The 23,646-nt window shown below is 45.4% G+C and overlaps 2 protein-coding genes across 2 annotated transcripts in view; both read left to right on the plus strand.

The window, feature by feature from the left end:
- Positions 1 to 23,646, plus strand: part of Tln2 (talin 2) — a 427,714-nt gene that overhangs the window by 179,606 nt on the left and 224,462 nt on the right. Inside the window, exon 3 of the mRNA XM_028864471.2 lies at positions 2,702 to 2,777. The gene's annotated coding sequence lies outside the window, so the exon portion shown is untranslated. The remainder of the gene's footprint in view (positions 1 to 2,701; positions 2,778 to 23,646) is intronic.
- On the plus strand, positions 21,614 to 22,192 carry LOC114690973 (cytochrome c oxidase subunit 5A, mitochondrial-like). The gene has a single exon (XM_037207367.1). The coding sequence runs from the start codon at positions 21,642 to 21,644 to the stop codon at positions 22,047 to 22,049; it is 408 nt and encodes a 135-aa protein (XP_037063262.1). The 5' UTR covers positions 21,614 to 21,641; the 3' UTR covers positions 22,050 to 22,192.

Consider the following 23,646-nt stretch of genomic DNA (forward strand, 5'->3'; position numbering starts at 1 on the left):
TCCGGGGGTCCTGAACTCTGATCTCCACACTTCTGTGCTGAGCACTTAACCCACTGAGCTCTCTCCCCAGCCCTGTCTCACAAATTTTAACACATCTCAGGCCCCTGTGTAGACTTGCTTGGCTACCAGGCTTTGGTGGCCTGTGGGCTTTTCTGGACTGTGTGTTGGAGGCGTAGCTATTTAGTTTGCGTGTCAGGACAGCTCATCTCTGAAACAGCATAGGGCTCTGGTCTTTGTCCTCTTCAGGCATCTTCCAGGGATAGAGGGATCAGCTAGCAGATAAAGGGGGCTGATTAGAAATGTGATTTAAAGGCATCTATGCAGCTACTAGGAGTTACGGCTTTCTAACCAGGTTCATAAATATGATCTTATAGGAATGCTTATATGATATGTAACTTATAAACCTTTAAAAATAAAGCAAGGAAAAACATACATTTGTTTTCCAGATGTAAAGTGAGCATAATGGGCCCATTGTGGGAATACATTCCTGTGTTTTATAATCTCAGTGGGGGGGAAAAAGTCTTTTAATGTGTAAATACACACTAATAAAGATAAACCCGTGCTGTGGCCAAGCATATTATGATAGAGAATGTTTTAGCACTAGTCCAGCTCACCTGGATGCATATGGCTCCTTTGTTCCTATTCTCATGTATCCTCCTCTTCACAAATTTCATTGTTAATTAGAAATTACGTGAGGCTGGAGAGGTGGCTCGGCAGTTAAGAGTAGTTGTGGCTCTTGCAGAGGACTTGGGTTTGGTTCCCAGTACCCACATGATGATTTACAACTCTTCTCAACTCTAGTTCAGGGGATTTGATGCCCCCTTCTGATCTCAGTAGGTACCAGGCACACACATGTTGGTACACGTATATACATACATGCAGGTAAAGCACTCAAGCACATAAGAAGTAAATAAGTTTAAAAAAAATTTTTTTTTAAAGATTGACCTATTTCATGAAATCACTCTTTGCCTGTGGGATGCTAGGTTGGAGCTAGCCAGTTAACTTTAGCTGGAGATCACAGACATTAGATGAATTATAGGTGATTAATCTTCACTTATAGGGCCACAGGACTTAGTTTATTCCCTTTCCAATGAATTGCTATTATATTTCTTCATCTGAATGAAAATTTATTATTTGCCTTATCTATTTTAAGGGGAATATTACTTTCCTTAAATTTGTTTATAAATTATGAACAGCAACGTTTTTGTCTTGTGTGTAAATAGATTTTATTTTTTAACAAAAGTATCAGTGGAATGCTTTTGTCTTATTTTTATAATTTATATATTAATTTTTCTGTGTGTGTGTGCGCGCACATACACACACACACAGGTCCCACTAGAAGAGGGTGTTTGAACCCCCTGAAGCTAGAGTTATAGGTGGTTGTAGCTGCCCTGTATAGGTGCTGGGAACCTAACTCTGTGATCTTCTACAAGAGCAGCAAGCATTCCTAACTGCTGAGACCCGACTTTGGTCTCTTGTTGTTGTTGATGTAGCAAGGCAAATTTGGTGGTTCGAAAGAAAATGGCCCTCAAGGGGAGTGACACTAATGGGAGGTGTGGCCTTGTTGGAGTGGGTGTGGCCTTGTTGGAGGAAGTGTGTCACTGTGGAGGTGGGCTTTGAGGTCTCATTATGCACAAGACACCACCCCATGTTTCAGACCACTTTCTGTTGCCTGTGAGTCAAAATGTATGAGCTCTCAGCTCCTTCTCTAGCATCATGTTGGCTGCATGCTGCCTTGCTTCCCGCCATGACGATAATGAACTAAACCTCTGAACTGTAAGCCAGCCACTGCAATTAAATGTTTTCTTTTATAAGAGTTGCTATTGTCATGGTTTTTCTTCACATCAGTAGAAACCTTAAGACGACAAATATCTTAGACTTTTATAATCTCAGATTTTGCTCTCATGTTTCAAAAGACCTTTTCTTAAAAATCCAAATATTATACAATATTCAGACACATACTCCTCATTTGATTCTATTTTTAGTTCGTGTTTTTATAAGTTGAAGACATGTAGACTCCCCGCCCCCAAATAATAAACCCTCGTTTTTCGTTCCTACCTAGACTTGGTGACATGTACCTGTTTTATATGAACACTGCACCCTCTAACCTTGCCCTGTTTTTTCACCGTGGCTAAGCTGTTTTGGTAAATCTGTAATTGATGGTGTTTTTCTGCCTCTTGGTGGGTTTCCACTGAGTAAGGTGTCAGATGGTGAGCTCTTGGGGCCTCAGAATGGTCATGACAAAAAGATGAAGCAAGAAGGAACTGCCTGATAATTGAGTCCCAGGAACTAAGTAGCACAGCTGTGAACAAGACCAGAACGATTCTGTATGCTAATGGGGAAGAGGGCACGAGGCCTGAAATTGGTTTAGACATGATGCAGGAAGAAGGACACATATATTTGGTTTTTTGTTTAAATTCAAATCCATTAAAACCTTCCTAACACAGGAAAAGGGGGGAAAGTGTTCTGCCTCTTTGCCGACGGTAATGTAATTTTGGTCTTTACGTAAGTGTCCTGGGACCTCAATTCCCTGTCGGCACAGCAAATTCCCAGCACATGTGGCGTGATGGAGACTCGTTGCTTCCGGAGTTATTTCCTTTCCTTCTTAGCATGGGGAAAATGACCAAACGTATAGACTTTCTACTCGCAACCTGGTGTTTATATCGGTACTTGCGTCTAATGGCTTTTCCTATTGCTCTAGGTATTGCTGCTAGAAGCTTCTCACACTCCTCAGGATCTTTTCAGTAAGGCTGACACTGCATAAACTGAGAATTTAGGTAAGTCTTTAAAAACTGAATGAAAGAAAGAATTCCTAAAGGAAAACATCCTCATTAACCGAGTCCTGGGGATGGGACGTGCGCTGATGTTCTCCAGAGCATTTCAGTTCTGTCTCTTGCACCTCCCTGTGGTCCTCACCAAGGTCTGTGTGCTGCAGCCGATGTGCAGAATACCTGGTCCTGGTGCCTACTTTCTGTTTGACTTCCTCCCCTAAAGGTTAGGTATGAGAAAAGGGATGTGGAGCTGGGCCATTTCCCTTCCCAGGTCTTCGTGAATTTGCATTCACCCCCATGGCTTGCTTAGTACACATATTGAGAGAGCAAAGATTGGAAGCTCTGGGTAAAGAACTAATCTAGAAACTCCATTGTCTTTGAAATGGAAGTGAGTGGTTCCTGGGGACTTGAGGGTTGTAAATGATGGCTGTAGAATGGGGGAAGTAAACATGAATTACAGGTAATGGGTTTTTCTTTGGTCCTGCATGGGGCAGATCTCAAGTGGTATGAATGAAAACTCTGGACTGAGATGTAGGGACACACCTGCAGATTCTGAGTTTGCTGAGGTTTAGTCCGACAAGGTAAATCTAGTCAGACAGCCCTTAAGTAGTGTCATGCGCCACCTACCTGTTTCAGTTTTAATCTAGTGTATATGCTTTGGGCCAGGTCATTTAATCTCTGACAGTCTCTGTCTTCATCTTTGAAGTTTATAGCATTGCCTAGGAAATTGTTTATGTGCTTTAAGATTTTAGGGGATAGCAAAACCATGTTAGGACTAATTTACTATATCTTTTCAGTGAATATGACCAAAATTGATGATTGTTGAAGTTCATTGGATATGTGAGAATCCAATGTATATATGTAGTTCTATTTTGTGTCTGGAATTTTTCGTGATAAAAGATTTTCACAGATAATACTATCCTCTGCTTATATCATCTTACAAAAGAATGAGTATTTTGATACTAAAAGAGTAGGGGCAAGGTGTGGTGGTGCACACCTTTGATCACAGCACTTGAGGCAAGCAGATCTCTGTGAGTTCAAAGCCAGCCTGGTCTACATAGAGAGTTGCAGGCCAGCCAGGGCTGTATAATGAAGCCCTGCCTGTCTTTAGAGGATACGTATTTAGCTTTATAAAAATGGTTGTCCTTTTCACAATCTTTCCCCCTTTCCAAACCAGTGATCAGTGGAAGACTGAGCAGCATGGTATTAAGGGCTGACATTGGTGGATCCTAGAGTATATGACCCTAGAACTATGTCCTTTCTCCCAAACAGGAAACAAGGTGGAACCTATGCTGACATTGTTTACATTCAGAAAATACCCTTTCAGCAAGCATGGGTGAACTAAGAGACATTAGATGTCAAGCTGAAGTGAAGGGACTGTTCTGTTGGGAGCTGAGGTAGAAATGGCTTACTTTCATAAACATGGAATTAACTGTGGTCAGTGCAGATTGAAAATGGTGACAGTGATCCTACTAGTCTGATGAAAGGCCACAGCAGCTCCCTCCCTAGTGTGGTGGGGCAGCTCTAGCCAGATGTTTGAATACATATGACTGTCTATTTCAGAAGTGTGTGTGGGGGGGGGGGCGCGGGGGTTGTCACCTCATCTTCAGGGAGGTGAGCCTGACACTAGGAAACCAGTGACCCCAAGTATGAAGAACTCAAGGCTGGGTGTAGATCAAGGGCACAGTCAAGAGTTATGAACTCTCAGCAATGTGGTCTGAGTTCCTCAGGACAGAGAGGAGCTTGCTGAGACATTGCTGGATGTGAAAGAAGTATACTTGGTGGCACCCTGTGCTGTAGCCTGTAGAGAACACATACTATGTTTCTGTTGACTTCTCCCTGTGCTGTGGCTGTAGAGAACACATACTATGTTTCTGTTGACTTCTCTTTGGGCTGTGGGTTGTTGTTGTTGTTGCTGCTGCTGGAGATGGTGGTGGTGGTGGTGTGTTGGAGATGTAGAAAATCATGGCTGGGATTACTGCTAGACAAGGAAGTCCCATGAGGGACGGGCAGATGCTCCCTGCTCCGGGAAGTAAACACCATTCCCTTACTTCTGAGAGTACTGGAGATGCTGCATTGTCTGTGTGGTTTAGGGCAAGGTGGCTCAGTCCTTCCTTCTTCCTCCTCCTGCGAGTTCCGGCTTGTGTTCCTGCTACCAACACAATTTTCAGAGAAACCCAGAATGAATTTGACAGTCTTACCTGCCTGTTTTCTGCCCTGTCACCCCAACTCTTGGCTTACAGCCTGCTTGTTATGCTTCAACTCTCAGGCTCTGCTCCAAGAATGTTTACTTACTGCCCTTTTTAGGGTGAAAAGGGTTATATCCAACAATAGTGGGAGCACTTGTCTTAAATGTGTAGGACTGTGAGAGATTACTAAACTTTTGACATATCTGAAAGTGTATATGCTGGGTGGAGCTTTTATTTTGACATAAACCAGAGAAAAGAAAATTGCTTTAAGGGATCTCTGGACTCCAGATTGGAATAAAATTTAATGAATGAACAACAAAACCAATCAATCATGCTCAGGAGCTTTTTCAGAAGAGCAGAGCATTCTGGGTGAGCGCTTGTAGGGATGAGTGGTTAAGAACTGGAGGCAATCACACCACAGAAATCAGTGTGGTGTTTCAAAAGGTCCTATGTAAGCATGCAAGTGTATGTGCATGTATGTGAGGAGAGAGATGCTGATGGATGGGGTGGGGAATGATAAATGACTAGTTTAGTTTTCTATTTAATGGCTCATGATGTATTCTGGATTGGAGTGCCAATGCAATCTGTTACTATCCCTGTTCACTATAAGCTTATAAGAAAAATACTTTTAAGAGCTACCTTAAATTCAAAAGAAACAAAAAAGATTGTTTTGGGCTCTCTGGGAAATTTTTTAGTTCCCATCTCTGTTTAGTGGAGGATATTCAATCTGTAAAATTCAAAGTAGGACCAGTGTAGATACTTGGTGTTCTATACAAAGGCTATGACGTCAGCAACCACACGCTGTTCCCATGCTTCCTTTTCTTCATGAAATCAATCATGCACTTTCACCTTCCCAGCATGCTCCATCTGTTGAGTCTTTGGATCAGTTTTCCCAGTGACTTTGGCCACCATTCCTTTGCTTGCCCACCTACCACAGGCCACCCGAGTGACTGAGGATCCTCACTAGACCAGGCTTTCTGCCCCCATGCTGGGATCCTTGCCCTGCTGCTGTTATTGCCTAGTCCATGCTTTCAAACAAAAGGACCACAGCTTTCATTTTGATTGACATCCCACTGAGATGGCTCAGTGGGAAAAGGCTCTGGCCATCAAGACTGGTGATCAAAATTCAATCCCCAGGACCCACATGGGTCCTGTTGTCCTCTGACCTCAACCCACACTATGGCATGTGTGTATCCTTACAAGTACACAGACACACACACAATCTGAATTAATCAATATGAGATAAAGAAAGATTAATCCACAATATAACAGGATGTGCCATTTTCTTGAACCTGTGGCTATTTATGTCTGCCCATGTTTTTCTTTTGAAGTTAAAACAATCCGAAGGAAGAACTCAAAATTTGAATATTTTCTAACAATTGGTTGGATTTTATAGAATCAGTGACTTTTTTCAGTGAGTGATTTTGCCTGCATTTGCATATTTCCCTTTGGAACATGAACCTTGAAAAAAGAATTCAGTCTTCAGGGCTGGAGAGATGGCTCATGAGGACCTGAGTTTGGAATCCCAACACCCACATAAAAATCCAGGTGCATGTGTAATTCTAGCACTAGGGAGGCACAGACAGATGGATCCTGGAGCTCAGTAGTCTGCAGCCTTCACATTCATGTGCAGACACAGGAACATGCCCATACACACATGCACAAACGCAAGAGATCACTCTTCTCTTTAGCTGTAAAATTTAGAAAATTCACGTTGATCGTGAGAATTAGCTTTCCAGATCTATAAAAAATAAACTAGTGTATTCACAGAACTGAACAGTGACTTAATGCAATTAAAATAAACACACTTTACGGTCACCTCCAATGGCATCAATATCTGAATACATTGACAAAAGCTGAGAGAAATTCCATTGCTGTGCTGTAAACTGTGCTCCCATAGGGGCCTTAACAGCAGTTAAGTCCCATTGTTACGTACAAATAGCTTAAAAACAGGGTGAAACATTGGGCTGGAGAGGTAGCTCAGCTGTTCAGAGCACTTGCTGCTTTTCCAGAGGACCCAGCTTTGGTTCCTAGTACCCATGTCAGGTGGCTTACAACTGCCTGCCACTCTTGCTTCAGGAGAACTGACACTCTCTTCTGATCTCTGAGTACTGGCGTTCACGCGAGCGTGCGCGTGCGCGCGCGCGCGCGCACACACACACACACACACACACACACACACTAATTAAAAATTTTAAAGGGGGCGGGCGGTGGTGGTGCACGCCTTTAATCCCAGCACTTGGGAGGCAGAGGCAGGTGGATCTCTGTGAGTTCGAGGCCAGCCTGGTCTACAGAGCAAGATCCAGGAAAAGGTGCAAAGCTACACAGAGAAACCCTGTCTCAAACAAAAACAAAAACAAAAACAAAAAATTAATGGGAAACATCAAAAGTCCTCATATAGCCAAAGCAATCTTGAGCTAAACTTAAAGGCACCCCACTTCCTGACTTAACTATAAACCTGTATTGAACAAAGAATATGGTAATGACTTGAGAGCAGCTAGAACAGTGAACAGAAGAGAAAGCCCAGAATCTGTGCATTTGTGGTCAACTGATTTTGACAGTTGTGTCAAGAGCACATACTAGGAAAGGGGCAGTCCCTCTAATAGCTGATTTTTTAAAACATAACTTTATTTTATGTGTATTTTATGTGCACGGGCATGAGGTCATCAGATCCCCTGGAACTGGAGTTGCAGACAATTGTGAGCTACCATGTGGGTGCTGGGAATTGAACTTAGGTCCCCTGGCAGAACAGCCACTGCTCTTAACCACTGAGCCATCTCTCCAGTCCCTCTAATAATTGATGTTAGGACAAGTGGGTATCAATACACAATACAGAAATATGAAATCATGCCTTTACCTCTTGTCACATCAAAGGTCAATCAAAGATATATTAGGAACTAGGGGTATAGATTCGTGGGTAGAGTACTTGTAAGTATTTTGAGACCCTGGATTCAAACCCCAGCACTTCAAAGACAGTATTAAGGGCTTAAAGTCCTGAGTCTGTGAAGTTACTAGAAGAAAACAGTGAAAGAAGCTCTGAGCATTGTTCTGAGCAGTGGGGCTTGGGACATGAGTCCCAAAGCAAAGATAAAAATAGCAGTGATAGACAAAGGAGGTTACATCAGACCACAAGACAGCAGAGGAGCAACAAAAGGCTGAAGAGGGCCCGCAAGATAGATGTCTTGGAGAGTAACAGCACTTGTCCTTGCAAAGCTGACAGCCTGTGTTCTGTCCCCAGAATCCACCCAGCAGAGCTGGGTGTGGCAGTGCACATCTGTAATCCCAGCACTCCTAAAGAGAAATGGGAGGTGGAGACAGGAGACTCTCCCAGAAGCTCACAGCCTAGCTGGTCTGGAGCATGTAGCAAGGTGGGAACAGTGTCTCTCTCTCTCTCTCTCTCTCTCTCTCTCTCTCTCTCTCTCTCTCTCTCTCTCTCTCTCTCTCTCTCTCTCACACACACACACACACACACACACACACACACACACACCATCTCAACAAGAGAAGGAAAGAACTGCCTTCTGTTCCTTGTCATCTCTACCTCACATGCGGGCTGTGGCAGGCTTGCACACCTGCACTCACATGCACAGGTCATACACAAACATATACTCACAAATAATGAGTAAATAAATAAGTGGGATAAGTATGCAAAATAAATATGGACCTAGAAAACCTTATTCCAAGGAGGCAAAGGAGGCTGAACATATGCTGCTCTTGCAGAAGCCCCAAGGTCGTTCAGTTCCTAGCACCCATATCAGGAGCCTCACAACTGACTGTAATTCCAGTTCCAGGGAATCTGATTGATGACTCTGACCCCTGCAGGTACTGTACTCATTTGTACCCTTACCCCACGTGTGTGTGTGTGTGTGTGTGTGTGTGTGTGTGTGTGTGTGTGTGTGTGTGAATGGACATCTTTGTATCCAAATATACAAAATGTCCATGAGAATTTGAGTAAATACTCAAAACCATTGATTTTCAGAGAAATGAGAAAAAAATGACTGACAGGAAATTAGAAATGAAAACTTTGATGAGATAAGACTTCACAGCTCTGAGAATGGCTCCTAGTAAAATGGTGAAAGATGCTGAATGTTGTTGAGACAGAGAAAAGGGAACCTTGCCCATGGGATGTGTTAGCGTAGACCTTCTGGAAGGTGGTGGAGAGTTCCCTAAAAACATGAAGAACATCACACATGACGAGAGTACATGGAATAGCAAAAAGAGATCTGCACTCCCATTTTGAGTACAGAATTGTTGTTTTTTTGTTCTTATGTTTTTATTTTGTTATTTATGAGTGTGTACATGCATGCTGCAGTGCATGAGGCCAAGTCACTGGTTAGCTTTCAGGAGTCAGTTCTCTTCTTTGGCTTCTGGGACTTGAACGAAGGTCATTAGGTTTTTATGGAAAGTGCCTTTACCCACTGAGCCATCTTGCTGACCAGACAGCATTATTCTTAAGAGCCAGACTATGAAATTTATATGTCTATCACATAATACATGAATTAAGGAAATGATCTACAGACACAGTGGCATGCTTGCCTACTCTGAAGAAGGTAACCCTGTCTTTCAGCAAGTTGAGTAATTCTAGAGAATGCTGCATTAAATGGAATAACCCAGGCGCAGAAAGAGACTACATGTTATTTTGATGTGGGATCTACAAATGTTGAACTTAAAACACAGCGATGACTGGCAGCTGCCGGGGGCTGGGAAGCTGTAGTTAGGAGGAATAAATTCAAGAGATCTCTCATACAGCATGATAGCAATGCTAATGATGTCCCCTTGAAACTGCTAACAGAATTTGTGTTCTCACCACATATAAAAGCACATGAGGGGATACATGTTAATTTCCTTAATGTAACCATTTTATAATATATATTTAAAAATAATATATTTTATGAAATATATGCCATTTTACTTGCTGATTAAAAACAATAAATAAAAACATTTCACTGCAAATTGTTATGTCACATTATTACATGCAAATAGCTAAAAACAGAAAGCATTTCAGAAAAGCTGATGAAAAGTGGTGATGTCTTAGATGGACATGGTCACAGTAGCCTGCAGTACCAGCAGTTGGGGCCTGTGTGGTCCTGCTTCTCGGAAGCAACTGCTGCTTTTTTGTGAATATTGTTCGTGTGTTTGGTGATTCTCATGTGTATATATAATATGTTGTATCTCTTCTCACATTGTTAGTGTCTGTCTGATGTCTGTCTGTCTCTCTGAAGATGGCAATGTGGGTGGGTGCAAGTGCATCTGTGTGCACATGAAGGCAAGAGGTCACCTTCAGGTTTTGTCCCTCAAGTGTTGCCCACCTCACTTTGTGAGATGGGATCCCCCACTGATTGGGAGCTGGTGATTCAGCTAGGTTGGCTGGCCCAGAGATCTGCCTATGACCGTCTCCCCAGGACTGGGATATGGGCTACCATACCTGGCTTTTTCACATGGGTTCTGGGCATGAAAGTTGGGTCCTGACACTCACACAGCAAGCATCTCCCCAGCCCCCACCTCACCGGTTTTAACAGCTGTTTCTGGGTGTCTTGTAATCAATCCCTTATCAGCTCATCCGCCATCCTTCCTCTCCTGGCTGAGTCATGTCTCAGGTCTTCCCTGTCTCCTCTGATTTTTGTCTCCTCCAAGCTATTTCTTTGTCTACACCAACCCAACCCCTATGAAAATTTCAATTTCAAGCAGTTATATCTTTAATTTTACATTCTCAGGGTCGGTAACACATGCCTGCATTGTAGCTGTACAGTTTTGTTTGTTGGGTTTTTGTTGGGACCATGACTGACACAGTGTCTTCTGTGTAGCAAGCCCTCTACCACTGAGCTGTATCCCCTTCCCTTCCTGTCCTTTCTTTAATAGCAGTTAGGCTTGTACCATTTGGCTCTTGGTTCTTAATGTTAAAAGCCAGTAAGCAACACTTCATACAATGAAGTAAACACTGTCCGCATCCGAGCATGCTCAGCTGGTAGTCTGCTGCCTTTGCCCTCCCGTGGAGTGTGGCTAAGTAGAGCTTTTACACCACACCAGCAGTCTCGAATGCCGTCGAAAGTTTCCTAGGCTCTGTTCCCCAGTCTCCTCTCGGAAAAAGCCACTTTGTTTCTAAAGATCTCACTCTCCTGCCTCTGGGTCTGAGAGGGTTGTCTCAGCGCATCACTGAGCAAGTGCTGGTGTTTGGGAAAAGCTCCTTCCCACACTGGATAACAATTCAGGGACTGTTGTGTGGAGGAAACAAGAACCTGTACTTAAAATTCACCACAGTTTACTGGGGACCTGAGGTGTTAGACACAGGGTTCTGGAAGCCTGTTACCTCCTGAAATCCTCACAGCAGCCCTGTGGAATGGGTACTGTGTCCATTTTCACACACAGAGAGATTCCAACTCTGGGTGAGTGATTCGTGAGAACCCAGCTTCTCAGGCTTGTCCCGGAGCTCCTTTTACACAATCCTGCTCCCATTTGGACTTGGGGAGCATCCATTTCCACTCTGTTCTGTGATGATTTGAACTGAGAGGAGGAGCAACCACCCGCCTTTCTGGTACAAGGCAGAAGTGCTTTGTCAGTGCTTCTGTCTGTATTGAGTCTTTCCAGCCCCCCCCCACCTCCTCACCCCCACCCCCCACCCCCCTGCCAAGCTGCTTTGAACCCGGCCTCAAGCATTTCTAGGTTCCTAGTTACCTGGGACAGATTCTAAACTTCCTTTACCAAAGGATGGAAATAGATGAAATTTAAAGTTCTTTTTACCGCCTGATACAATACACCATATTTTCTTTAGTTTATTTACCTCACAGAGATGAGGGATGAGTCAGCTCCCTGATGAATGATGTCTGGCTCTTGGTGCTGAGGTTGTCCAGGACTCTGAGTGCATCCACTCTCCGATCCCTGTGGACAGCTGGCAGCAGGCTCACGGGCTTGCCACTCAAAGCGAGAGCGAGGGACCATTCTCCACATGGCCTCCCTTCCCCGAAGGCTGGATTCCGAGGAAGGAAACTCACAGATAGACATAAGAAACTGGCCTCAGAGGGTGGGATGGTGTGAGTGTTGTTCCCTTTTGCTTATGTTTATAAACACACTGCAGAGCTGTGGTGTCTGTGAGTGACAGCGAGCAGAAAGGAAGTGGGAACACAGTAGGTTTGCAGAAGGAAGAAGCTTTTGTGGTTTGTTGCTGCAAGTTTCTGTGTCTTCAAGAACGTGGCCCTCTCCACCTGGAGTGAAGTCCTGAGGTAGGCCGTTCATGCCTAGCTGGGCAAGGACATACTCCAACAGCAGTGAGATTTCAGTGTGGTAGCTTCAGGCCTTAATTAGGGTAAACGAAATTCAGTACACAGAGCAAATACCCCTTCTGGACAAATACCACATTTAAGAATTGCTTAGGAGGGCTGGGAAGGTGGCTGAGTAGGTAGGAGTGCTTTCTCTGCGCTGAGAATTCCCAGCAGCCAGCAAAAAGCATGGCCCTGTGCGCCTGTAACTCCCCTATGCTGCGGGGTGGGGAGGTCATAAGACGCAGGAAGATCGCTCAGCTTGCTGTCCAGCTAGACTAACTGAAAAACAGAGAAGGGATAGGATCGATGAGAGGCCCTGCTTCAAGGGAGTAAGGTGGAGAGTGATACAGTAGATCACCTGACATCTTCCCTTGACCCTCTAACACACACACAGTCACCTTCACTCACATGTGTGCACACACACTCATACAATACATGCCTGTAGGTATCGCTCTCTGTGTCACACACACACACACACACACACACACACACACACACACACACACACAAACGCACACATAGATGTACATGGAGAGTGATAACACTGAAGCTTTAATCTAAATATAGTTTACGTGTCTCAGTTTAATGTTTTTGTTGATGCTCAGTTGGCCTCCTAATTTAGCCAGTGGAAGCTAATTCAGGTTGGCCCTCACTTTCTCTGAAGTGACTTGCACGGTTTGTATCTGTGTGCGCGTTCTGCCGCGACAGTGATGACAGGCTTCCCAGCCCTGTTTCTTGACTAGGCCTGGATCTGCTCTGTCCCCAAGGAAGGACTCTGTTCCTTTAAGTGTTTCGAGGGCACAGGTGGAGAAACAGGACCCTTTGATTGCTGTGGATCTTTTCAGGGAACAGAACTAGAGACTCTCTAAATGCATAAAACACAGAAATTCAGTATGGAAGGCTTTACACACTGCATTAGCCCACATTCATTCTGCTGTGCTGCACATCCCAGTTATGATGAGCCCGTATGTATTTTAATCTGCTCTGTCTTATGTTCCACACACAATGGTCTTCATTGGAAAGATACTTGAAAATTTGGTTTGATTGTATTTTCCATTCTCAGAGATTCCTATTGTTATTTAGGACTCTTCGCAACGAACACTTCCAAGTCAAGATATATGGACAAAAGGGATTACTGAGTGACTCACTGTGTCACACTACAGCTTCCATGATGAGATTTTCTTTTCTTTTTTCTCTTAAGTTTTATTGGCGGTGTGTGTGTGTGTGTGTGTGTGTGTGTGTGTGTGTGTGTGTGTGTGTGTGTGTGTCTGTGCTGCAAGGGCAGAGGGCAGATACACAGGGATGTGAAATGAATGGGACCGAGATGCCTGATGTGAAAGACACAAAGAAAAAATAAAAAGAAAGTTTAAAAAGTCCATTTATTTTGTTTTGTGTATATGCATGCATGTGTATGTGCGTGCTTGTGTCCATGTCTGTGGGTGCATTTGGAGGCCAGAGGACAACTTCCAGTATTGTTTCTCAGATGCCATCCACTTTGTTTTTGGAGACTGAGTTAATTACTAGCCTGGAGCTTGCCCCAAGGCTGAGATGGCTGGCCAGTAAATCCATAGCAGAAGAGGTAGAGGAGTTCCTTGAGGCCTCTTCTGTAAGGGCGCTAGTCCTATTGGCCTGTCACAGAACTCCTTCCCCAAATCCCCACCTTAAATACCAGTGCCTTGGGGGTTCGGTTTTATCATGTGAGTTTGGGGGTCACAAGCAGTAGGAGGAGGTGTTACCTTTATCCCACCCACCTCCTCCTGTTTCCCCTTATCCCATAGGATCCCATGGGTAGCAATGGAAGCATTTCTGGTTTTTTGGACCATTCATACCTATGCAAATGTAGGTATGCTCTCCTATCTGTAGTTCCTTTCCTAGGTGGACACCACCATGCAGCATACACATTTCTGCCCTTTGACTTGTCTTTCTCTCTGCCCTGGTTCTTATTCCACAGCTCCATGTGGAGCTCATCCCCTACTCCCTGCAGCTCCCTGTCCTCCATCCTGTAGATTAGTTCTGGGTTGTCTGGCTTGTGTCCTGTGGGTGGACATCTGGGTTGCTTCTACCGTGTGCTGTTCCAAATAGTCTGTGGCAACAGCCTTGGGCACTCTGGAGCTCTTCTTCTTTTTCCTTTTGTGACCTCCTGGTAGTTAACTGTGTGTGTTCCTTGGAGGCAGTCAGCAGACTGCAAGACTTGCATGCACAGTTGTGCAGCAAGAGGAATACTGGTGGGGGGAGGAAGGAGAAGAGCATTTAACGGTACTGATGCTGTGTCCTTTACTAGGAGTAAGTCAGGCTTTTAGAAGGCTGGCTAGATCAATGCCCTGTGTTGACAGGATTCTCTGCTGCAGGCCAGGAGTTAGTGACCTGTTTCCAGAAGGACTAGACTGTAAATATTTTAGGTTACTGTCTGGGTTACAACCACTCAGCCTTGCTTTTGGAAAGCAACTGCAGACAGTTCCTAAATGGGCGTGGCCGTATTCCAAATGAACTTGATTTGTGGTCCTTGAAATTTGAATTTGCTATAATGTGTATGCATCGTGGAGTATTCTTGAGGGTATTTAATTTTTCCCATCCCTGTTAGAAAATGAAACAATTGGAGACTGGAGGTATGTCCGGGGGAGAGTGCTTGCCCAGTACGCTGAAACCCTCGGGGTTTGATCTCCAGCATCTCAAGGGAAAGGAGAGAGAGAGAGAGAGAGAGAGAGAGAGAGAGGGAGGGAGGGAGGGAGAGGTGGGGAGGGTGGGGGTTGTAAAAACAGTTCTTAGTGGATACGCCGTACTTTGCCAACCTCTACCCTAGGCGTTTGGGAGCCTAGAAAATTCTTAAACATCAGAGGTGCCTGCTGAAAAGGTTGTAGGTGGCATTTCAAAGAGGTCTTCATTTGGGGCCTGGAGCCCAGGCTTAGGAGGCTGCCAATGGCTTGGAGGCTGTCTCTGGAAGCATCCTGTGGAAGTAGAAATGCGATTTCCTTTCTGCTTTTATTATCTGAGGCTGAGAACTATTAGGGAACATGTAGCTCATTATATTAGGGGGTATGAAATGTATTTCTCAAAGCTTTGTTGTGTAACTTTGTACAGATGGTATGCAGAGAACATTTAAACCCACTCTTCCTTGTTGTGTGGACTTGGGATGATAGTCTCTTATGCTTCTCATCATTCTTTGACCTTCTCCTGTCTAGAAATCAAGCTTTCTGTGAACCATTCCAAGGCGAGCCCCCTGGAGCAGCTGCCTTGTATGTCTTGATTCTTACTGCATTTGTGTCCTTTCTGTTGAGAACGTAGTATTTTGTTTGTGGGAGGAGGCTCCGAAGTCAATGTAAATGAAAAGTGCATCTTTGTATAATGGAAATTATTAGAGCGCCTTTTAAAATGTCACCACAGATGAATGCAGACAAGAGGGAGTGGAATGTATTAGAAAGTAGGTCAAGTTATCTCATGTTTATGAATGAGACAAATTACACTGTAGATTTAGGTTTATAAAACTTGAGTGATAGTATAGTTTATATGAATTATCCTAGCCTAAATGGTATTACCCAAAAATGTAATTAAATAGAGTTTGTTTCTTTATCCTTTGTGGCTAAGTATTTTATACCTAATGTTTTACAAATTTAATAATCTAGTAGAAGCCACGGGCTTCTAGTTTCTGTTAATATTTCCTGTATTGGATGCAGAATTGGCTCTCGGGAGTTAGAGCCGGAGGTAGGTGTTTCCAGAATCCATCCAAGACTTAGACGAATTATTTTTCAGTGAGCTTCCCATAGCCACCTCGCCCTCCCAGAACCAGGCCAGTTTCTTTGGCTTCTGCTGTAGGAAGTTCTTCAGTTAGGACCTGCTCTGTGGGCTGTGACACCATGCCCCTTACACAAACAGATCTTGCTTACAGTGGATGGTCATTCTTCCCATGGTGGGTTCTACTAATTCAGATCTGCCCATCTCAGTGTTGGAATCTAAGCCAAGCAAAAAAGGAGGTAGATGGATACGAGGTAAATTTAGGTCTGTAGTTTCTCAGTGCATTCGTGACCCAGCCTGGTGCTTGCCACATTTCTGGCCTTCTGAGACGCCTCTTTAGAGATAAACCTGCCAGCGTTAGGTGCTCCAGGGACAGGGTAAGAGTTTCCATGTGCGGCCACAGAGGAATGAGACCTAAAAGACAGCGTGAACTATCTTTCACACAAGATGGTCAGTCAAAATACCATCCCCCAGTGTCCCTTAAAGCAGTGTTTGCACTAACTGGGTGAAAAGTCAGTGACACTGCCTTGCTCTCCAGCCTTGCTGGCAAATGACCTCAACACTTCCTTCCACTGTGAATGATCAGTGCAGCTGATCTGCGCTCTCCCCCACCTTACCCCTTTCCTCCTCCTCCTCCGCCTCAGGGGCTGTTGCCACCACTTTCTTCTTGGAGGAGGCTAGAAACACTCAGAAGTAAGTTACCAGAAATGGAACTTCAATAGAAGATCATTCATCTTGCAGTTAGGCAGACTTGGGTTTGGGTCCCAACCCCCGGCATAGTTAGCACGCATGTAGGTTTCTGTGCTTGTTCCTTGGCTGTGAAGAAGAGAGCTAATGCTACCCTTCCTGTTGTAGTTACCTGTCTCCTTGCTGCCACAAAGTGCCAGACAAAAGCAGCCAAGGATCTGATTAAAAACAACTTGAAAAGGAAGTTTATTTTGACTCATCTCTTTATGGGTTCAGTCTACTGTGTTGGGAAGGCATGGGTGCAGAAATCTAAGGACAGCTGGGCTCGTTGCTCACACAGTCAGAGTTAAGAGAGGTTGCTGCTCAGATCATCTGCCCCCTCCCCCTTTTCAGTCTAAAATCCTAGTCCATGCAGTGATAGTCCTGCCTAAATTTTGGAGGGTTTTCCCATCCTAATCAACACAGTCTAGAAACTCCATCACAGACAAATAGCCCAAGGTTTGTCTCCTGGGTGATTCTAGACCCTGTCATAGTGACGATATTAACAATCAGACTCCCCACAGTAAGGTAGTGTTCTTCATCTGTGGTGTGATGACATTGTCCCCAGGACCCCACCTCCATTATCACTTTCATCTTTTTATGGTACTCTAAGATCCTGTTCCCATCTTTTGCTGGATAGAATTATGTCAACTTGACACTGAGCTAAAGTCTTTGGAGAGGAGGGAGCCTCAACTGAGAAAATGTCTCCATAGATCAGGCTGTAGGCAAGCCTGTGGGGCCTTTGGTTAATTAGTGGTTGATGGGAGAGGGCCCATCCCATTGTGGGTGGTGCTATCCCTGGGCTGGTAGTCTTGGGTTCTATAAGAAAGCAGACTGGACAAAGCCAGTCAGAAGCACCCCTCATGGCCCCCGCATCAGCTCCTGTCTCCAGATTCCTGCCCTGTTTGAGTTCCTGTCCTGACTTCCTTTGATGGTGCTCAGTGATGTGGAAGTGTAAGTCAAATGAACCCTTTCCTCCTCAGCTTGCTCTTGGTCATGGTGTTTCATCGCAGCAATAGAAACTCTAACTGGGATACTGTGGAGTATTTGTTCAACTAAACAAAGATGTGCTACACTTGCTTATGCTGCGTTTGTGTGGGACTATGTAAAGATGTGCTGCATCTGTGTTAATTAAATACAGTTAACCCGAGCTCAGCGAGGCAGGCTTAGCCACGAGTTGACAGGGTAGCAGGGAGGGAGTGCAGCATGGGTTTTTTATTTGGGCAGTGTGGAAGGAGAGGGGAGGCGTCTGGGGGTGCTAGTAAAGAGAGAAAGTTAGCTAGTTGCTGTGCTAACTCCCTGAGCTCACAGCTTTTCACCCTAGCCTTGGAATCTCGAGTTCTAGAGATTTAATTAAAGCTACCTTCAGCAGCTGCAGCAGAATTCCCCCAGGCTGCGGCCTGAGCCCCTGGCCACTAGTCAGTCAGCATGCGGCCACTGTGGCAAAGGTGAGGTGCAGGACTGAGACAAGGTCGGAACCAAGGGTGGGATATTGCTGTGACCGACCTGACCGCGTTTGGGGGAGGATTGTCTTGGGAATTTTGTGCTAGAAGAGCCATTGAGTATTGAGAGTTCAGTGGGCTGTTCCATCTGAGCTTTGAAGATAAGAATGTTGAGAGAAGGTTGATAAGGATAGAGGGATGGCTGAGTGGTTAAGAGCACTTGGCTGCTCTCCTGAGGTCCCCAAGTTAAAACCCCAGCAACCACATGGCAGCTCACAATCTGATGTTCTTTTCTGTTGTGCAGCCATACATGCTGACAAAGCCCTCATACATAAAATACAGAAATAAATCTTTTTTTTAAATTAATGTTGAGCGCAGTGTAGATGACAGGGGCCGCCTTGTGAAGTTCCAGAGGGAAGCAAAGGCTCCACCAGGCCTTTTGTGTGATGAATCTGTGTTGTCTGGTCAGCTGGAGCTGAAGAATCTGCTGTGATGAACAAGAGACCAGAACCACTGAAGTGAAACCCTTGTTTTACTGGTATAATTAATTGATGCTGTGAGCTGGAGCTGAGAAATTAGTGGTGATTAAGGCGAGACCAGCATCACTGAGGTGAAATCTTCTGCTAAGTTGTTTCCTGAGACTCAGCACATGGAAATTGTGTTCCGGAGGTAGCCAAGGTTGGACCTTGTGCTGGCATCTGAACTTGTTCAGTTACCCAAGGTGGTGCTGGTTTTGAAGGCATGACTGGGTTATGTACAAAAGCTTAGGCTTAGCACTCAGAGAGGCCATTAGTAAAGGTGTAACCTAGGTGGAGCAGAAGATCCCAGCATTTTGGAGATGCCAGTATTATGGGATGGCCACCAAGAACAGCTGCAGCCATGGAGTGGAGCCTGCCTAAGCTCGTAAGATAAGCTGTGTGTGCTGAAGAGGGCACAGCCAGAGAAGTAACCCTTTGGAGGAGCCCAGAAGATAGTGAGTAGATCCCAGACACTGGACATTGAGTTATTGATACTCTTGGAGTAAGGTTTTGCTTTGTTCAGATTTTGACTGTGCCCTGGTTCTCCCTCTTGAAGTAAGAAAGTAGTTATTTATTTTTGATCTTACAAGAGCCTGCAGTTGAGAGACTAAATATTTAAAGACATCTCCTGGCTGTGATTTTCTTAAGCTACTCATTCCTCTACACACAGCATTCATTTTCTTGCCCTTGATGCTGGGTCCCTAGGACGTTGCTTCTGTTTAGGGCTTGTGGGGCTTTCTCTCACCCTTCAAATGCCCTTGCATTTCTATTCGCTGTTCTCTTTCCTCCAGGGAAGGCATCTCTCTTAATGCTTAATAGGCATCAGAGTAGGCATGAGGTCACAGAAGTCATGGTGGCTTTTTATTTGTCGCCTGCACATCAGGACTTTTCACTCAGGCTCTAAAGGCTGATGTAGCCCACCCCGCACCAGCCTTCCTCTTAATGAGATTATGGGTTCCATCTCAGAGATGGTTTCCAGCTAAAACGGACCTAATTCTGTTGTCTTTGCACTTTCCTCCTTTATTCTTATCTCCTTTGACTTCCCAGCAATCCCTTAAATAGAGGGGGTGACAGTGGGCGGGGTTCTCCACACTTTAGAAAAACTCAAGGGGTGTCTATGTCTTGCCGGAATTTTACAGAAAATATTACAAATTTTAAAAAAAAAAGTTTGTAATGGTTCTTCGATGCCACATGCCAAGCAACTTTTTATACACGGTCCCTGTTTTTGTTTCGGCTCAGACTTGGTCTTCATTGCTCAGGATTTACCCACGTCCCATGTGGAAGAGATGACAGCTCCTGTGTGTATCTGGGGATGGGAGGACTCCTGCCTCCCTCGGATTCCTCAGTCCACTGTGAGCATGCCTGAGCACTGCATCAGACCCACTGGGAGCTGGGTTGGCTTTGAGTTTGGTCTCTGCCTGCTGGACGTTGAGCAAGTGTGAGCTCCCCTTCTTTTCCTGTGTAACCTCAAGCATCTTGCACTTGAACTATTAATTATGTTGTGCAAACTTGAATACGTTTTGTCAGGATTTTGCCAGTGATATACATTGTGTGTTTAAAACCTGGGTGAACCTCAAGATTGGAGTTTGTGTTTAATATTAAGTTGGTCTGGCATTCTTTCCTCTCACTGACTCATTTCTTCCATGATTCCATTCAGTCACGTGGCATGGAGTACCTTCACATGAGCTTTATTGTGAAATGGTGAAAAGAGAAAACATTCTTAGTAGACCGGTGTAGAAGATGTGAGACAGTACATCTTGTCATATGTAGCAAAGGGTTTAGATGGACCCCTAAAACAGTGGGTATCCATCCAGTGGTCGGAGCCAAACAAGCTCTAGACAGATTTCATTTCCAGGAGCCCATTGGCTAAGAGGAGGAGAAGGTGTGGAAGCAGCATGAGAGGAGAGATGTGGAGCCCTGCTGGAAGCCGCTGAGGTGTTTGAACAGAGACAGTTAAGAGACGCTACAGTAGAAGAAGGCCGAGTCAGGGGTCTTTAGGGGTTAAGGTTGGCAGAATGTGGTTAGTAAGAGAAGATTGTCTCAATCACACTTCTCATATTTCTGGCCTCAGCAGATGTGTGGGTGTTGATGCAATTGTAGTTAGGGAACCCAGGAGGGGAGCAGGCTTGGAGGGAGTCAGGGCAGGGCAGAGGTGATGAGTTCAGTTTTGACTGAGATGGATTTGTTATGCCTGTGGTAGATCTCGGGGAGCTGGGGAGTAGACTTGGATGAGAACTCTGGGAGAGTTCTGGCCTCTGTCTGCGGCCTTACAGCAATGAGGTTGAGCAGCCTGGAGTCTAGAGAGGCAGGAGTGGAAGACTGGAGAGTACATGAGGAAAATCATGCTTGGGCGAGGAAGAGCCGGCTAGCGCTCCTGTGGGGTCAGAGAGGGCAGGCCATTCACGTGGCACTTTTGTCCACTACTGTGGGACAGGTCTGGATTGGAAAGCGCATGCCTGCTTCATCAGCAGGGAGGAGATGAGTCACCTTGGTTGGCACAGGCTGCAGTGGAGTGTGCCTAGCAGAAGTCAGATGAGGAGGGACAGGATGACATGGGCTCCGTGCAGAGGCTTTGTCCCAGCTTTGCAGCTCTCCAACGAGGGCAGGGGCTTGTGAGTGGAGTGAACTTTGCAGTGGATGAGGAGGAAGCTGCATTCTTTCCCCGAGCACCCTCCCCTTGCTCTCTTCCCCCTCTGATGTGTGTGTGTGTGTGTGTGTGTGTGTGTGTGTGTGTGTGTGTGTATTTAAAAAACACATTAGACAGAGCCGGGTGGTGGTGGTGGCGGCGGCGGCGGCGGGGCGGCGGGGCGGCGGCGGCGGCGGCAGTGCCGCCGCACACTTTTAATCCCAGAACTCGGAAGGCTCTGTGAGTTCAAGGCCAGCCTGGTCTACAAAGTGAGTTCCAGGAAAGGCACAAAGCTACACAGAGAAACCCTGTCTCGAAAAACCATTAAAAAACAAACAAACAGCACACCGGCTTCTCCCCAGCCAGTGCGCTGCGGTCACCGTCATGCTCGCCGCTGCCCTTCGTCGCTGTACCGCAGCCGCGGCCGCCCGAGGCTACCTGCACCCCGTCTCGGCCCCTAGTCCCGCCGCCGCTGTCCAGTCTATTCGCTGCTATTCTCATGGATCTCATGAGACAGATGAGGAGTTTGATGCTCGCTGGGTGACATATTTCAACAAGCCAGACATCGATGACTGGGAATTGCGTAAAGGGATGAACACGCTTGTTGGCTATGATCTGGTTCCTGAGCCCAAAATCATTGATGCTGCTAGTGCTGTTCGCATCTTGGAGGTTGTTAAGGATAAAGCAGGACCTCATAAGGAAATCTACCCCTATGTCATCCAGGAACTTAGACCAACTTTAAATGAACTGGGAATTTCCACTCCAGAGGAACTGGGCCTCGACAAAGTATAAACTCCCTCGATGGGCTTCCCAAGGACTCATTCCTATTGCTACAGTCGCCTTGAAATGTTTTATTTGAACAAATTTTGCTTTGAGTATCAAACTATGTACTAGTAACTTGGACTTTAATAAAGGGAAATGAGTTGAACTGAAAACAAACAAACAAACAAACAAACAAAAACACCACATTAGACCGTTTTGGAGCAATCATGTACTGTAGAGGAGCTTGAAGGGTAGCAGGGACAGCGCTTCCTGGACCTTTGGATTGTAAGTTCTGACCCAGTGTACAGTTACCTGCAATTGCTTTGATGTTAGCAAGTGTCTCCTAGGAAAGGACATCCTGGAATGTAACCACAGCACCATCATCAAAGCTACTGGTGTCCAACTCTCACAAGCCACCTGAGGTCCCCAAATAGCCTAGTGATGCCCTTTAGTGCAAACAGATGAAGCTGAGGATCATGGACTGCACTTGACCTCAGTCTCCTTCGCTCCCTGAAACCTTGAAGAAAGGTATGGCGACACTCTTTTTGAAGAAAGGCTGTTTTGTAGAGTAGCCGTCAGTTTGGGTTTGTAGCTTCAGGCAATATGTCTGTGTGAGTCCATTTTCCATCCCTATAACAAAAACCCATGGCTAGGCAGTTTATAGAGAAAAGAGGTCCAGTTCTCTCTGTGTTATTGGCCAGAAGTCCTGCACTAGCAGGGGCCCATGTGACTGTAACAGGTCATGCATATGGCTTAAGGACAGGAGGGGGAGAGAGAGAAAGAGAGAGAGAGAGAGAGAGAGAGAGAGAGAGAGAGAGAGAGAGAGAGAGAGAGATATTGAGAGATTCCATAGTAAGACAGGAAATCAGACTCTCTGCTACAGTCCTGGGATAGCTCACCAGGAGCCCACGAGAACTCCAGTTTCTTCCCAGGGAAGCACCTAGTGACCCACAAGGCTGTGCCTCTGCAAGATTCCCACTCATATTTGACAGAAAGAAGGTGACCAGTTGGAGGGAAGAGAGACAGAAGAGCATAGTTGGGTTATGAAATTATTATTAAAGTGTATTATCTACATGTATGAAATTTTTATGATGAAGCTAGTTATTTTGTACAATTATAATATACTAATAACATGAATGAAAACTGGAGAGATGGTTCAGTCGTCAGTAAAGTGCTTGGACCTGGGTTCAGATCCCCAGCACGCATGTAGAAAGCCAGCCATGAGGTATTCATGGAATTCCTGTGCTGGGGAGGCTGACAGGAGGATCTCTAGGGCTCACTGACCAGAAAGTTCAACTGAATTGGTAAACTTCAGGCTCAGTGGCGTGCTCTCCTCTCTCTCTCTCTCTCTCTCTCTCTCTCTCTCTCTCTCTCTCTCTCTCTTACACACACACACACACACACACACACACACACACACACACACACACACAAAGAATGGAATAAAGGCAGGTCCCCATACAATGACCGACCACAAGGGACCCCCAGCTGCCAACACCCGAGCCCGTGGGGAAGCACTCAAGCCGTGTCTAAATCATAGACACATTCCGGGCAGGGATGTCCCAGGCTGTGTTGTGCTACTTTTCATACTGTCACCTGGTACGGACTCTAGACTTATGCTGTCACC

This window comes from Peromyscus leucopus, chromosome 7 (genome assembly GCF_004664715.2).
Source record: "Peromyscus leucopus breed LL Stock chromosome 7, UCI_PerLeu_2.1, whole genome shotgun sequence".
In the NCBI taxonomy this organism is placed as follows: domain Eukaryota; kingdom Metazoa; phylum Chordata; class Mammalia; order Rodentia; family Cricetidae; genus Peromyscus; species Peromyscus leucopus.

Bases quoted from the DNA above. Each gene is read 5' to 3' on its own strand.
- LOC114690973 (XM_037207367.1), top strand. From the start codon at position 21,642: ATGCTCGCCGCTGCCCTTCGTCGCTGTACCGCAGCCGCGGCCGCCCGA.